The 16,681-nt window shown below is 42.6% G+C and overlaps 1 protein-coding gene across 4 annotated transcripts in view; it reads left to right on the top strand.

Moving 5' to 3' along the window:
• The window catches only part of TIAM1 (TIAM Rac1 associated GEF 1), a 114,143-nt gene that overhangs the window by 48,676 nt on the left and 48,786 nt on the right, over nucleotides 1-16,681 (top strand). For all 4 annotated transcript variants that reach the window (XM_010722825.3, XM_010722814.3, XM_010722819.3 and 1 more), the window contains 6 exons: nucleotides 1,040-1,212; nucleotides 5,035-5,259; nucleotides 6,660-6,845; nucleotides 9,373-9,519; nucleotides 11,410-11,484; nucleotides 12,525-12,695. In XM_010722825.3, coding sequence (XP_010721127.1) covers nucleotides 1,040-1,212; nucleotides 5,035-5,259; nucleotides 6,660-6,845; nucleotides 9,373-9,519; nucleotides 11,410-11,484; nucleotides 12,525-12,695 — 977 coding nt within the window. The remainder of the gene's footprint in view (nucleotides 1-1,039; nucleotides 1,213-5,034; nucleotides 5,260-6,659; nucleotides 6,846-9,372; nucleotides 9,520-11,409; nucleotides 11,485-12,524; nucleotides 12,696-16,681) is intronic.

The following is a 16,681-nucleotide window of genomic DNA, read 5'->3' on the forward strand; positions in this document are numbered from 1 at the left end:
GTGTTTGCTCCTTAGATTGCTGTGCCTTAATAATGTTAGTATTTAAACAGGGCTTTGAAGTTAACAGCTGCAATTGTTTGTCTGCAAATAGTTTTCTGAGTGGCTGGGTAACAGGGCATCACTTTGCACCAAGGGCTGTTTCCAGTGAAGAGAAACAATGCGCCAGTTTCAGTTTTAACAATTGGAGATTATATCGGGAGGTGGGAGGGAGAGAAAAAGACCCTACAGTTGCAGATTTGCTATACCTTTCCTTTTTTTTTTCCCCCAGAGAACTGTAATGATTATTTTGTAAAACCAGCAGGTTCTTTGCCGTCATCAGCTGAAATGCTTTTTTTGTTTTTGTCCATATCACCGTGAGTCACAGTTGAAATGTTACAGTGGAATAAGGGTTTTTTTCTGTGTGTGTGTGTGTGTACTTCGGTCTTTCAGTGAGCACAGTTCATTCCAGTCCGTTTTTCCTTCCAGTTATTCATCTGCATGCAGTAATTAAGCAGCCCGACTTTGCCTTGGAGGGACTGCAGTAGCCAGCAGCTGCAGGAGGCTGAGGCCGAGATGTGCCCCGGGCTCTTGGTTGCTCAGCAGGGCTGGCAGGGCCAGCTTGCAGCTGGCTGCTACTGCTGAAGGGGCTGTGCTCCCAGGCCTGCATCTTCCTTTGGGCTTCCTTGGCGGGACTGGGTGGCTGTGGAGTACTCCCCCACAGGGATTTATAATGACAGGACTCATCCAGGGCTGCGTTTTACTGCCTGTGACCTTCCCTGCTCAAATCTGCAGCTGTTCAAGCAGTCACAGGGTGAACAAAATGGCTCTGCTGGGATACAACTGGGTGTACTGCACGGCTGGAGGTGTGGAGAGCTGGTTGTGCTGCTGCTAGCACTGTCTGCCACAGGGCTGAAAACCTGAACAAGCCCCGACAAATCCTCTCCCACCCCTGTGACAGCTTGATGGATGATTTACAGTCCCAAGTTTTAGCTCTGAATAGGTGCAGGGTGGCTGTCGCATTTAAATGTGTTGTTTGCTAATATCTGATGCTCTCTTTTAGGATGCACGTTGTTTTTTTATGAGACTGATGGCCGATCTGGCATTGACCACAACAGCATCCCAAAGCACGCCGTCTGGGTGGAAAACAGCATAGTGCAAGCGGTGCCTGAACACCCCAAGAAGGACTTTGTTTTCTGTCTCAGCAATTCCCTTGGGGACGCTTTCCTCTTTCAGGTTGGTTTGGGCTGAAGGTTTTACAGGTTTGTTCTCTTTTTTGTTCTACTGACAAAGGAGGAAATCTTAGCTCTGGTTCAAATCAATAGAAAAATCCTGCTGACTCCAATAGGTTTGAGATTTTCCTCTAGCAGTGCAAGAGGAAGGACACAATATGTTTTATAAAGGCCACTCAAGAGCCCCAACACCACATGTGAATCTCTGTCAGATCTGTTGTTTTTATTGCCTGGCAGGATCCTTTTTGTCTAGATGGTTGGTGCAAAGTATAATTAAGAAAAATTTTGACATCCCTGTTAAAACTACAAATTTTGCATTGCTTTGTAATGCAGTTATAGTGTACCTACAGACGAGGACAATTACTAAATAGGGATCACAGTGATGCCTTAACTGTGACACTTCTCTGTGTCTTGAAAGAGGTGTATGTCAATAGGACCTTGTGGAGTAGCTAGACTGGTTTACATGACCAAGTCCTTGGAACCCATGATAAGTTTTTCATTTCTGATGGCTGTGCAGAATTCAGGCATCAATCAAAATTGTGCTGCTGTTTGACAGTACACTAAATTATTATCTAGAATTATTATTTATATTTTCTAAATCAGAAAATAGAAACATCTGAATAATATATCCAGAACTTATATTGAAGATCAAGCATTAGTTGATGTATTTCACTAAAACATATTTAATCTTTTTGATAACTACTGCTTCCTTGAGTGATTTTTTGGGGAGGCATTCCAATTTTTTATCACAATTTGTCACTAGTCAAGGTGTGATCTCCTTATTTCTAAATACCAACCTACATTGAGGTGGTGCCATTTTCTCCTCTTTGGGTTCAGTTCTCTTAACTGAAGGAATTGCTTATTTATATGTTTCATTTCTCTTTTCAGTGACAGTGTATTCAGAATTTCTTGCTTTCTTAAACCAGAAATTGATCTGTCATCACCTTCCCCCCACAAGCACATCTTTATAATTATACTGTAGGTCCTTTTTGCTGTCCTAAACAAATGACTAGATTCTCAAACTAGTACAAAATAAAACAACTTTGCTGACTCAAAGGTGGTGCTGGCTTACATCTTGAAGAGACTATCTGATTACATACTTAAAACAGCAGATTTTTTCTTCTCTGCTACCTCAGTTTGATTTTTTTTCTTCCCCTCATGATGGAATACTGCACTGTCCCTCTTCGATTTGATGCTTTTCTTGGAGAGGGTAAATGTATTTTGCCACCTGGAGAGCTTCATCTGGGAGGAAAGCATGGTGCTTGTGGTCTCAGCATGTATTTAAAAGACCATGAAGCACCACCTCCTCCTGGTCCACTAATACAAATTATTTTCCTTCCAGTTTTCTAAGGGAAAACCTTAATTCTCATAAAATTAATGCCAGTAGATGTAAAATAGTGAAAAGGTCACATGCAGCACATTTCATAGGGTGCTATTCATTAAAAACCCTGTGTCATTATGTCATGGGTAGATTTTCTTGTAACTTCGTAGTAAACAGCAAAAGTGAGCCTTTTCAAATGAAAAGGAATAATTTCTATTGCCTTGTGGCGGCAGAAATTTTTATGTGACATGTCTCCTGTCAGAGAACTCATGCAACTCTAATGAAGCAGAAGCAGAAGAGAAAGAAGGGATGGATTTGGGTAGATCAGCCATAGTGGTAGAAACAAAGTGCTAGTGACTGTGCTGTAGGGCCTCCTCTGCTGTGTTTGGAGCAGCCCAAGTATGCATATGGCTGTTCAAGTTAAGTGTTACTTAACTACTAATGTCATACATACGTATCCCCACATAATACACTGCTGTAGTAGCGATTTTGTTGAGAAGACACCACAGACCTAAGTAAGACTATTTTCAGTCCTACGGAGACTGTATACTTAGGGAGAAAAAAATAGGGTTACTTTGTGATGCGTACAGATATTGGACATCTTGTAACAAGCCTTCCCACTGCATTGCACCTAGAGACATCACGTACCTCCTACACCATAATTTCTTGCTCAGTCAGTTCTTACCATGCCTACACAAATCCATTACTTGTAGATGTCACATGTATTTTCCAGGAGCTCAGTGCAACTTGTGACACCTCATACTTATGTATCAGATGTTTGCAGCTTGTTTATGTGGTCCTTTCCGCTGAGAAGCAGAGTGACTCCCCATGCCTACTTCTTTACCAGAAGGATCTTGAACTCTTAAAATCCTTTCCACATTCCTTTTCTAGTTAACTCTTCCCCAGAAGCCCAGATGAAACCTGAATCTAAAAGTATACAGATATTTTACAATTGAATAAAATAAAAAGATGACCTCTTGCTACTATAATTTTATAGGAATCAACAAAACATAACATCTTGTTGCAAGTCCAGTGGTCCCCTCTCCTGTTGGAAGCGGTAGGTTTCACCACCTGATGAAGGCAAAGTGAATCCTGTTCTGCAATTTTTCACCTCCTCAAGTGTGAGGAGTTCTCAAAATGCCTTCTGCAGTAGCAGTAAGACATTGTAAGCCTGCATCTATGAATGAGGGCCTGTTAGAAGTACTACCTGGGCAGGGAACCTGCCCAATTTTAGCAATCTGCTTTGTACAGTGCCTACTGAAGACATGAAAAAAGTAGTAAAAGAGCAATCTTTTTTGGTGTGTAGATCCTGTCTTTTCTTAGTACTCCTAAACTGAATTAATGAAGGTATTCTGGGACATGTGTGCTTCACCTGTTTCAGTCCCACAGAAGTTTTAGGAGCACTAACCTGAAGTCTGGTGTGCACCTGAAAGCTTTCCAGAGTTGTGCTTGTATGGGAATCTTTCCGTGGCTTCAGGAAGCTGCAGCCTTAGCTGTTACTTGTGACTGCAAGTACAGCAGTAGGATGACCTTCTTCATCTTTGCTGGCAACTGGAGAAGTCATACTGTGCTGTCTATTTATAAAGCAGGTATCATCAGAAAATTTAATGAGAACAAGGTGGTTTGGCACTTTGCTACCTTTTCAACCATGAGCCAAATACCAGTGTGATTACTGCTATAGACTGGCACTCAGAGCAAGTCCGCTGCAACCCTGACTTGGCTGTAAATTTTGTTTTACAATGTACTGTAAAAGGGAGTGAGGTTTTGTAAGAAGACCGAGAAGATTTATGTTTTATTTTGAAAGTCTTGAAAAGGAATGCTTTGAAGTATTTTTTTTTTCCGTGACAAAAGCCTCTAATCAGAAATGCCCTCCTCCAGGAAAACATACTGATGTCCCATGCCCCAGCCTAATGCTTCCCCTTTTTCCCAAACTGTCTTACACAAGCTTGGGAAGTGACAGTGCCGGGGCCATAAAACTTACGATGATCTTGCCTTAAATAGTAATAGAGTAATCTTCAGAGAGCTTTGGGATCTTCAGAAGCAGAAAGTTTCATCTGCATGATAATATAGCTAGTAATGGATATCATGGACAGGTTTTATGTCATTTATTATTAACTATTGCGTGCCAAAAAAGCTTTCCATTCTGCAGAGAGCACAGAGGCTGCTGCATTATTTGCCTTGGGAAACTGAGAGTTTAGAAAATGTTATTAAATGATGAGCTACATATTCTGGAAACATTGTATTGAATTCCTAAAAACTTACTGGGAAACACTGTACAGCTGCAAAGCATAGATATATGTGTAATTTTAGGTGCTGAATGCCTAATGCTGTGCTAAAAATGGCCTGATTAAGTATGATTTTTTTTATTACTTCTCTCATAAGTGGATTTAAGGCTTTGATTCACACGATCAAAGGGAAACGAAACTCCTTGGAATTGTGTTCGTTAATCTCCAATCAATTTTAAAGAGGATCTTGACTTCTTTTTTCCTCTTTCCCTCTCTTCAGACCTCTAGCCAGACAGAACTCGAGAACTGGATCACTGCAATCCATTCAGCTTGTGCAACTGCAGTTGCAAGGCAGCATCACAAAGAGGACACTGTCAAACTCCTGAAAACAGAGATAAAAAAGCTGGAGCAGAAGATCGATATGGATGAGAAGATGAAGAAAATGGGTGAAATGCAGCTGTCCTCAGTAACAGACTCCAAGAAGAAGAAGACCATACTGGATCAAGTAATCTTGCCTGCTTATGTGAAATGGGCCCCTGAGAAATGTTTAAGGCCTTCTTCACCTCAGTGGTACCTCTCTCTGTCCCCACTCTGCTGCATGTGTGTGCTGGCAGAGCTCCCCTGAGTAGATAGGATGTATGTTGGCAGAGTACTGCCAGCAGCCCAAGTTGCACAATTTATCCACCCAACATGCTCTAAGCTACAGCACAGGTTCTCTCAATCTTCATGCAAAGGATTTTGCAGCCTGCATTAGTGACAGCTTTAGGGGAGCAAAGAAGCTACCAGAATACTGTGGGCAAGAGGCAATAGGATGTTGTAGTGAGAGCTGATTGTAGACCAAAAATCCGGCTGCCACCGTTGTCTTCAGCAACAGAAGAGGCTGATTCTTGAACCAGTAGATGGGATGAAGAAGCCATCCCTGGTTTCTTCTAGTTACAAGGATCTGCCCTGATCTCGTGGCTGAAGCCTCCACCACAAGTCTTTCTGACTTCAAGTGGACAATACAGTTGCATTTGAAAAGCAGAGAGCCTAGAGCAGATGTCTCTCCTACTGTTGCAGCGGCTCCTTATTTTAGGAAACTAACATATGGTGCCTGCTTCATTAGTTTGTAGCTCTTTTACCACGGTTGCCAAATGTGCCTGTGATGCAAACTGTAGGGAGTGGCTGGGGCCATAATGTGCTAAACTGAAGGGATTTTGTACCTTTAGAAACTTGTGGAAAGAGCTGAGAGAGGAGATGCTCGCTGCTGTTGAAAGGGCTCCACTCAAAGGCTGTCAGTGACAGTAAGAGGGCAAAGCAGTCTCTCCTTTGACGTAAAGGAGTTTTTCTAAACACTTTGAAACCGTTTCCTATCAGCAATTTGAATTATTTAATTCCCCACATAGGCTGATTACAGTGCTCTTCCACTGGTAAGATTAATTATTCCCAGTGTACTACATTTTTTCAAATGTAGCGAACTCCATTTGTGCTTACAGCAGTGCTGCTGCAGCTGTTTTGGGGTACTCTGTTTGTGAAACTTTTGTGGGTGGTTTTTGGTCTTCTTGTTTCTTAGATGCCCTTGATGCGTGAAAGAAGCCTCTTAAGGGAATATTCAGTAAGGAATCCTGGAATACAAAGAAAATTAAAAATGGAATGTTAATGCTATTAATTAGCATTGTATCAAAGGGGCAGTTGTCCCAGGAGAAAGCTTCTGCCTTGAACACTGAGAAAATGTTTTACATCTAATGAAAAGTTCTTAAAAACTGTGGGTTTTTTTATCCTTTTTGGGAAGAAGAGCGTAGGGAAGAGTGAATCGAGGTTTCTTTTCTTTGAAAACAAGATCAGCACTGGTGAAAAATATATTTTGCTGGGAACAGTGGACATTTTTCAAACTTCTTCATTTCACTCTATCTTTTCTGTGTACAGATTTTTGTTTGGGAACAAAATCTTGAACAGTTCCAGATGGATCTATTTCGGTACCGCTGTTACTTGGCTAGTCTCCAAGGAGGGGAGCTCCCAAACCCTAAAAGACTGCTTGCTTTTGCCAGCCGTCCAACTAAAGTTGCAATGGGCCGCCTTGGAATCTTTTCAGTCTCTTCGTTCCACGCACTGGTAAGTTTGGACAGAAACCAGGGGTCATCTTTGCCAACCTGAAAATCTCCTCACGTGCCCATTACAAAAATCATGTAGAGAATGAGCAGTCTGTATCTGTGGGGTGAGCCCTTACTTTAGCATGCAGGCTATTCTGTTTCCTGAAAGATGTGTGTGTCCTGGATGTAAGCTAACAAGCAGATGCTTGCGAGCCATGATGTTACAAAAGCGGAAGAACCATGTTTAATTTTCCAGCTTTGCACACTGAAAATGCTTTCTAGAAACAGGACTTCCTGTCACAAAGAGCAGGCTCATCTCTGATGTCTGTGTTCATGGGCTTGATCCAAAAACCCTGTGAGGTCAATGAGAGTCTTTCTGAGGCTCTCAGCACGTGTTGGCTTAGATTGTCTTGGGCATGGCTTACTTTCTACCATATGGATGAAGCTACTGACCAATTAGTCTAATATCCTGTCTCTAGTGATCAACATCTCATGCTCCACATGGAAGGGGAAATGTTCTTCTCTGCTCTTTATGGTGTGACATATTTAAAATGGTTGTTTAAATGTAAATAATGTAACAACACAGCTTTTAAAAATACAGGGACATGCATGTGTAACATGGTGGGGTTTTTAATGAATTTCAATCATAATCCTGTAGTTTTGTCTTGGGCTCCTGGAGCTTCAGAGAAATAGCTGAACTCCACTGTTGTCTTGTAGATGTCAGCTGTACCCTTCAATTGAATCCAGAGCTGTAATTCAGTCAGGGGCGTTTTATTCTTTTATACATGAAAAGATTAGCGTCATCATCTTGTTAATTGCTAGTGGATTTATGTATTTTTTTTAAAGTGGTGGGCTGTAATTTACATTTGTGCTTATTTTTTTGCATCTAGCAAAGCCCTGTTAGCCTGAAAAACAATCTGCTTCTTCATGCTGGCGTCTCTTGAGAGCCAAGTGAAAAAAAAATGTTTTGAATATGTTGTGCTGGAGAAGACACGTGCTTGCTTTTACTTTAAGCAGACTCTCATGTCCCTCTGTGCCCTCATGGATATGGTGCAGTGACTCTCGGGCTCCAGCTGTGTGCTGCGTGGTGATAGCAGCACAGCCCTGGCTCACTTGATGTTCCTCACTGTGTTAGGCAGAGGATGGGCTAAGCCTTTCTGCACACTGTCCCATGTACAGCTAAGAAATGTCTCACAAGGCCAAGCTGTGGAAGAAGCTGTTATTTCAAGTTCTCCTTTTCCTTGATTTCTCAATGTTCCTGAACAAGAATCACCATTACTCATATAGTGACGGTTCCCTGGGTACACAAGCCAGCTTTCTGTTATTCCCATCTTTATATAGGTTTTTTGTATCTGATGCACCCAAACAACCAGTTTCTCAGCTCCTTAGCTTGAGGGATCACTCAGAGGTTTGTCTGTTCCAGCTAGGGTTGTCACATTTTGTGAGTTTTGGGTGTGGGAATAGAGTACAAAGGCATTCCAGGAAGCGCCTGGCCAAGTCTGCAGGGTAGGTCTGTCTGTCTGTCTAGCTTTGCCTTTTGCTACCGTTTGTACCTGCCATCTTCTACCACTCCCTTTTTCACAAGAGAGGAGCTCACTGTCCTGATTCCACCTCTGGATGGGAAATCTGCTTAAACTTTGGCCTAAGCACAGCACCTCTGACTAAGCTTGCAGTAATTTCTACCAGAGCTTCCTTATTTGGATAATGCTCCCCAAATATTTGGTCTCAGTGAAAGCAAATAGCTTTCTCTTCTGAAGGAGTTGCTTCGGTCCGTTTTTCAAGTATCTAAGCAGTTAACACTGTTTTAATTTGAAGGATCACTTCAACTCACTTTTTTTCTTGTGCATTGCTCATGCCTTCAGATGTTGTGTATCTTTAAGGATGCCCAGAGTGCTTTCACAGGAAGGAGCAAAGAAAAAGACCAAACTTTTTGTTAAAAAAAAGTTAAGTTTTTGAAATCTCAGGCTTTCATAGAATCATTGTATCTCAGAATGGTTTGGGTTGGAGGGGACCTTACAGATTCATCAGGCTCCAACCCCCGGCCATGGGCAGTGCTGCCCCCCACCAGTTCTGCTGCCCAGGGCCCCATCCAACCTGGCCTTGGGCACCTCAAGGGATGGGGCACCACAGCTTCTCTGGGCAGCTGTGCCAGCGCCTCACCGCCCTCTGAAGGCTTTGTGTGTCCAGCTTTGAAATCTCCTTAGAAAATAAAATGAAAAGAAAAAAAAAAAGAACGAACCCAAAACACTTTCACTGACGTTGAGGTTTTGCTCTGGGTTGAGAAAGCTGCTTTAAAACACCTCAACTTGAATGCCAAAAAACATGTGATGCCGTCCGTAATAATTTTTAATTCTTGATGTTGGAAGAAATGAGTTAAATTGCAGTGAGAAGGAGGTAGCCTGGCAGCAGCAAGATTGTCCCTGTTGTGAGCACGCATTGTTATTATAGCCTTTGCCTCTTTTGTAAGGATATTTCACTGTTAGATTATGTAAGCGGTGGTGCGGTGGGATGCTGCAACCTTTGATTGTGAAACCATGTGGCACTGACAGGTGGCGGCTCGCACAGGGGAGTCCGGTGTGAGGAGAAGGACTCAAGCCATGTCCAGATCTGCCAGTAAACGGAGAAGCAGGTTTTCTTCTCTCTGGGGGCTGGATACTACCTCGAAGAAAAAACAAGGGAGGCCAAGCATTAATCAGGTAAGCGTGTGGGAGTTCGTGACACAATCGGTTTCAAGCTGACTTGTTATCATGCAGAATGTAGCTCGTGCAAAAAGTCACACCAAGCACTTACACATCCAACCTAAAACTTGTCTGCTTAATTTTTCACGCTGTGTAGCCGTCACATTCCATATCCTCTTCAAAAATCAGTGACTAATTACAGATAAGTGTACCTCAGCATCCTGAAGTGCAATTTGGAGTTCATACCCTTCTTTGCTGATTAGGTTGCATTACTACTGCTGCATTTTTGCTGCTTTTGCTAGAGATAGTTCCCCAAAACTCAACAGTGAGGCAACAATGTAAAAGAAAAACAGTTTTTATAACAAAAAAAAAAAAGAAAAAAATATGGAGACTTTGTTTTCTTAAATTAAAAGTATGGGTTTATAAAATATTTTAAATGTAGCGAAGTCTGGGGAAAACTTTCTGAAGTAACAAGAAGATTTGTATGTAGGAGAGTCAGTCACTGTTTTGCTTTGAATTTTTAAAAAGCAAAAGCAAAAACCTTTCACTTCTCAGATGTTTCTAGAAAATGTGCTTTGGTGTGGTAGGAAGGTACTTCCCTGGTATTCTTTCCAAACATCTCTAATTACAGCTTTCAATTTTTGAGAGCCATACCTCATCTAATTGCAGGAAATGAAGGCTTTTCTCCTCTTTCTCTTCTTTCACTTTCTGAGGTGGGGGAAAGGCTTCGGACACATTTTGTTCCATGCGCCGTGATTACTTCTTCCTTCTTTCAATGCAGCAGTGGGTGTTTGTTGAGCAGGGGATTAATGCTGGAAAATTGTTTAGCTTTGTTTTTAGTAAGACATTAGATGTTCACCTAGGATGTAGTGCCTGAGCAAGAGCTCTGGGTTTTGCTGAGAAGCACCAGATGCTCTGTGAGTACATTCTCAATTCTTCACGCTGGTGCTGAGGCATCCATGTTGCTTTGTACTTATTTTCCCCACATCAAGCACAGTCTCTTGTCCTTAGCTACGATCCTGCCTGTGCTGACTCCTCAGTGCTGTGTTTTTCCTGAGCTCATCCTTCTTTTTCTTTTGGTGGGGATAAATGCATTCTTCATGCTTCCTCCCCATCCTCATCCTCACCTCCATAACTCCTCCATTACTCCCAGGCACGGAGAGGGATTTTGTTCCAAGTTAAAGAACAGTCGCGCTGGGGAGTGTCAAAAAATGAACTTTTGAGAAAGCGTGGGAAACTCGAAATGTAATGTTTGAATGTATTTCCCCAGCTGATATGTAGCAGCATGCAGCTATTTGCAAAGTTGAAGCAGTGAGCTCTAAATTCTTGAAGTGGAGTGATTGGTTCTGCTTCATTTTAGGTGCAGTATACTTAACAGTCAAACCCAGCAACTCGATCATAAACCTATGGTGATGCAGAGCTATAAAACTTTAGATTTCCAGTTTTAAGATAAGTTTCAATTGCAGTAACAACCTTGTTTTTCCCCTTCACACTCAGCTACCAGCTAAGAGCTATGCACAGGGCAGACTATTTTTTGCAGGTGTGTTTTGTCTGATGCCTGTCTGGTACAGTGTGATGCAGCCATCCAACTGAGCACGAAAGGAGGTAAAAGGTGTCTAGCTCTGCAGTGTAAGCTAGTGACAAAGCACTAAACAGAGCTGACATCTGATCTTTCAGTGTGGTGCCCAGTCACCAGCTTGTCCGATGCTCCCCATCCTTTCTAACCAGCTGATATTTTCATTTTTTGTGTTTTTGAGATGAACGTTTTTATTTCTCAGTTTGATTTGTATGTTGAGTATTGTTCATTGCCAACCTTTGCAGCAGATCAATCTTGTCAGGCCCTAGTTTGTCCTGCACAGGGAGCAGATGTACACTTGTGTTTTAAAACACAGTTGCTCTGTTCCTCAGGTGTTTGGTGAAGGAGTCGATTCGGTAAAGAAATCTCTTGAAGGAATCTTTGACGATACAGTCCCGGATGGCAAGGTAAAAAACACCAGCTCTTCAGCTGCCTCCTTCCCATTCACAGCTTAAATGCAGCATTGGCTTTGGGACACAAGGAGACACAAAGCCCCTGGGATAGGAGCAGAGAGCAGCCTCTGCATGCTGTAGGGCTGGTGGCTGCTCCGCAATCAGTCTGAACTGATTGCTTGTCATCAAAACTGTTTGCAGTGCATGGCATCCTGAGCTCAGAGGAGGTGCCAGACCCAGAAGGGTATCAGCACTGCACACTAGGGAGGTGCCTGCCCGCAGGAGGAGCAGTCATTGCTGGGTCTGGGAAATGGCTCATTGTGGTATTGGCCATATGGGGTTTTCATAATTTAGGGCTACTGCAGCTATGAAGCACAGTGTTTCTCTGTTTTGTTTTCACGTGCTTCTGCAAGCTTTTGCATTTGCAGAAACAATTACAGTTGCTTTCTTTTTCTCCAGAAAAAAACAGCTATAAAGCAGCATTAAGACAGTGCTAAGGGGCACATTCTTCATGTAGTGAATATGTATTTAGCTGCGTGAGCCCACTTGAAGCAAATGGGAATTTTGCAGCCCCATCACTTCATGGAGATTTATAGCTTATAGTCTAACTTGGATGTACAATAGACAGGAAATTCAAAATAAGTGATAAGATTTGCTACTTTGGCATTTCTGGATGTAACACTTCAGTTTTATTGGCCTTGGATTGGTTTATTTTTGGATTGGGAGATGAAGTGCATTCAAGTTTTAATTTTAGAACTCTTTTTATCACTCTCATTTTTTTTTGTTGCATTCCTAGCATTCTCAATAGCCATAGGGTGAAATCCCAGGATACACATATTGCACCAGTTTAGCTGTGTGGGTGGCTTGGAGAGGCACACTTTACATTGCTCAGGTAAAACTGCAAAGTTTTCCAGTCCAGGCAAGCCCTCAGTCTATGTTTATGAATAAAATGTCTTTACTACAAGAGGGCTTTTTTGTACAGCATGTAATGTTTCTTACACGGTGAAGAAGATCTTATTTGGCTCCTTTAGTCATAATGGATTTTGTCTGCTTAGAGGGAAAAAGAAGTGGCACTGAGCAGCGTCCATCAGCACAATCCTGACTGTGATATTTGGGTTCATGAGTACTTTACGCCGTCTTGGTTCTGCCTGCCGAACAACCAGCCCGCTCTGACAGTCATCCGCCCCGGGGACACCACTCGAGATGTGCTGGAGATGATTTGCAAGGTAAAGGCTGCCAGTGTGCCCTGGAGCAGGGCAAATGTCTGTAACTCTGAGCCCTTTCGTTTCAGCCTTTTCAGATGAACCTCGCAGTGGTTTTCTCCTATGCCAGTGCTCAGGCTGCACTGTGTTTGAGTGATCAGCTGTACATTAAATGAAAAATGTGAATTACACTGAATTGTGAAGGAAAATCATGCTAATGAAACTGTAAGAAAAGTTTGTACAATTGGAATTAAACATGTCATGAGAAGGTGGGTTGATTTTTGCCTTTTACACTCTGGCTCCTATGCGTGAGTCTCTGAAATGCCTTCACACCCTCTGATGCCTCTCACCTGCCCACCTAACTGCTATCCCTCCACTGGAGGCCAAGCTGTGTGCGGGATCCTTCTCTCTCTCTTGCCCTTGTTCCCCAGCCTGCTTCCTTTCTCTGCATCCAGTCTCCAAGCTTTCCCATCACCTGTTCCCTCCACTGCCAAATGGAAGATCCCACCAAGATCCCACCCATTCTCACATGTCAGGTTGCCCTGTTTCCAGGTGTTATTCCTCCTTCCTTCCCCCTGCCTCTTACTCCCTTCTGACTGGCGTGGGAGAGAGAACAGCAGTGCCAGGAGTAGGAACCAGTGTTTGCTGCCTGCATTGCAGAGACAAACTTGCCTCACGTAGGTGGTGGGAGGGAAGGGAGAGGAAAGCTTTCATCTGCAGAAAAACCACCTGGATTTCTTTGCCAGATGAAATATCAGAGCCATTTGGGCATTAAAAACAGTTGCATCTCAGCAGAGAAGTTTAAAGCTTTGACAAATTAAATACAAGCTTTCAGATCTGGCATCCGCATAATGTATGTTTTCCACTAACCAGCTGACTGCAATCTAGACCCAACTCGTGTCACGTGCTGCTTTGAAAAATGAGTCCTCTTTTGTATAAAAACAGCAGCAAAAGAAAAGAAAACATTTATTGCTATCAGGAGCTTAACTTTGGGGACTTTCAGAACATGTTACATGTGCTTCCAAAGAGAAGAATGGTGAGAGAAAGGCGTTTGTTTGGAATAATGATACAGTGTGCTCATCCCTCTGCCAGGTGCACCGTTAAAGGTGGCTACAGCTTGTGAAAGCTCCTCATTGTATTTGGGAAAAAATGACATTTCTGGGGAGAGACATGATAGGAAAGCTGGATGACACATTATTAGTAATGATTTATTTTTAGGACTTTTATTTTCTTTTCGGTAAGAGTGATTAACTCAGTGGACCACATTCTTAGCTGGAGTAAACTGGTGTAGCTCCATTGGTTTCAGTGTTGTCCTGCTGAGGATGTGGTTTCTCACTGTGTTTTTTATTCTGGTGGGTGGTGTTGTATAAGGAAATGGGGAGGTGGGGGAGTGTTTTTTTGAAGAACTATTTATTATCTGTTTCTTTCCTTTCTGTCAGAGTTTTCAGCCTGGAAAACACTGATGGATGTCTTCTTTTCTATCATGTTTAATAATCAATCTCTTTCTTCTGTCTCTTGCATTCAGCTCATTTTTTCCCTTTTAATATCTGATCCACATCATTTCACATCAGTTTGCCATCTGCCATCTGAGAACCAGTCAAGTTCTGGTATAGTAAACATTTCAAGATCTACATTTCATATAAGCCTCTTCATGTTTGTAGATGCGGATAACTCTATCTGTGCTATTAAACTGAGCTTGATTATTCTATCAGAGAACATTAAGTGCACTCAAGTCATTGTAGAAAATGTGTTCTTATACTAACATTGCTGCTTGTTATTATACAGTGAGTTAGGTTTTGGATGCTGCTGACACTTTTATGATTCAAGATTGGTGGGAGTTGAGTCTAAAGCACATTTTAAAGTGGTTTCTCAAAGATTTCTCCTAAGATTTAACTAATAGCATCGTTTGGAAGGCAGGAAAAGTCAGTGTATATGCATTAAATTGTTTCGTATGGATAATAGCTATTGGTGTGAACGTGTATATATACGTATTACTAAAATTTGCGTAATGATATGTCTTAAAATTGAGTAGAAATGCACGTAGTACATATGGATGTAGGCAGAAGCAGTATGGAGAGAATAACACCAAAACTGAGCATAGACTACATGGCATTTAGTCTTTTGACTGAAGTACATAAGAAGTGAGATGCAAAAAGCCTTTTATTTTCTCACCATTTATGTTTTTGAAAGGGACAAGAAGCAGATTTTCCTTAGGTCTTTGGATCTATGCTCCAATTCTCTGAGAATTGACTTAAGTCTGATGCTCTGTGGGCTTGCTTTGATTTTGAGCTGGTGTTTTCCAGCCAAAAAGACTTGGGCCACACAACTGTGAAGCTGGAGTAATACGGTGGCCTCACCAGCATGTTTCCATGATTCTGTAACTTCAGTCCTAATTCAGTCTCTCACACCAAGCTGAGAAAATACACCCTTTCTTGGATGTCCTGGTCCTTCGCTAAGGCAAAAGACGTGGAGGGGAAGAACGTGTCTCCTGTCAGGCTGAGTGGTCCCTGGAAGTGCTGTCCACCCTTTCAGTACAAGGGTGCCAAAACGGATGAATAGTTCAGGTTGGGTGCTGCCCCGCTGCACCACTCAGAGCTTTTTGAATTGGTTCCCACCCTAGACTGTAAGTTCTTCTTCAAGAGCACATCAGTTAACCTGTCAGGTTGGGCTTTAAATTGAGTTAGCTGCTTAATTTAGTCCAGATATAGCCAGAGTTATTAGGAGAGAAATAAACAAACCAAGATGCTTATTTGCTCTGCTAAAGGTGTTTTGGGTGGTCTTGAACGGATATTAGTCATACTAAAGCTGCACTATTTCTGCTCCCACCTCCCCACATATGGATGCACAGCTAGGCCAGCAACAGAAAAAAAGTGGGTTAAGAGCATGGCTTTTAGGGCAGACTGCCTGTTTCCACTTCAAGACAATCTTTCCTTTCTCTTCATTAGACAATTGTGCCTCAATCTCAAAGAGTTTAACTAATGTAAAATTGTCATGCATACAAGGCATTGCTGCAGTATACGTATTTTAATTAGCTAAATGTTATGGCTCATGTGCTGCACCACCACAGCCTTAATGGTGATGACTTGCATTTCCTGACGCCGGGGGGGATTGCACTGCAGTGGATGAATGGGATCCACCACAGCTGATGGTGCTTCTTGGATGAAGTGAATGCCTTATGTTTTATCCAGTGGCCTCTTTGGGCACTGCCTTTCTCTGGAATGGCTCAGAGCCTCAGCGTGGCATTTGTCATCTTCCTCCTGCTCTCTCAAATGGCCTGTATAATCTTCTTGCAAGCAAATCTCCCTTCGGAGACCAATGGGTATGAGTCCAGAGGCACCATCAACTCTTCCTGCGCCTGTATCAAAGCCAGCAGCAGCCCTTTTATGGACTGCTGGGAATAGAAGATCAAGCCACCCACTTGCAGCAAAGGCTCCTCTTTTTAGATTGTATCAGGTGAGGGCTTGAGGAGCAGTGTGAGGCAGGAATATGTGAGTGCAGCCTGTGGCCTTTCTGCTCCAAAGTGCCTCCAGGCCCTGGGCTGGGTTCATCCCTCTGCAGCAGATTGTAATTCCTGCCAGCCTTCTGACGAGCCCATCAGACACCAAGGAGTGTCTCTTTGGATGTCTGCTGCAATGAGCAGGTGGTTGGAGGTGGAAGTAGCAAAAATACACAGCACTGCGTAGGGGGCTCTTGCCAAACCCTGGGCTTTATTAAATCACATGTAATTATACAGCCTTAATCTGACCAACCTAGCATTTGCTGGGTGGCTCTCACTTGGCCGTACCTGAAGCTCTATGAAATGGAGAAAACATATGAGATCGTAAGCACAGGAGACCACAGAAGATGCAGTTTAGTGGCAAAAGCAGACTCTCATGTTGCCTGTTAGATGGTTGGACAAGGTGATTTTAGTGGATTTTTCCAACCTTAATGATTCTATGATTATGGTTAATTTTTCTGCTACTATGGTTTTTCCATGTAGCATTTTTTCCCCATTAAGCACTTTAAATGGC

Source organism: Meleagris gallopavo, chromosome 1, assembly GCF_000146605.3.
Source record: "Meleagris gallopavo isolate NT-WF06-2002-E0010 breed Aviagen turkey brand Nicholas breeding stock chromosome 1, Turkey_5.1, whole genome shotgun sequence".
NCBI classification, from domain to species: Eukaryota; Metazoa; Chordata; class Aves; order Galliformes; family Phasianidae; genus Meleagris; species Meleagris gallopavo.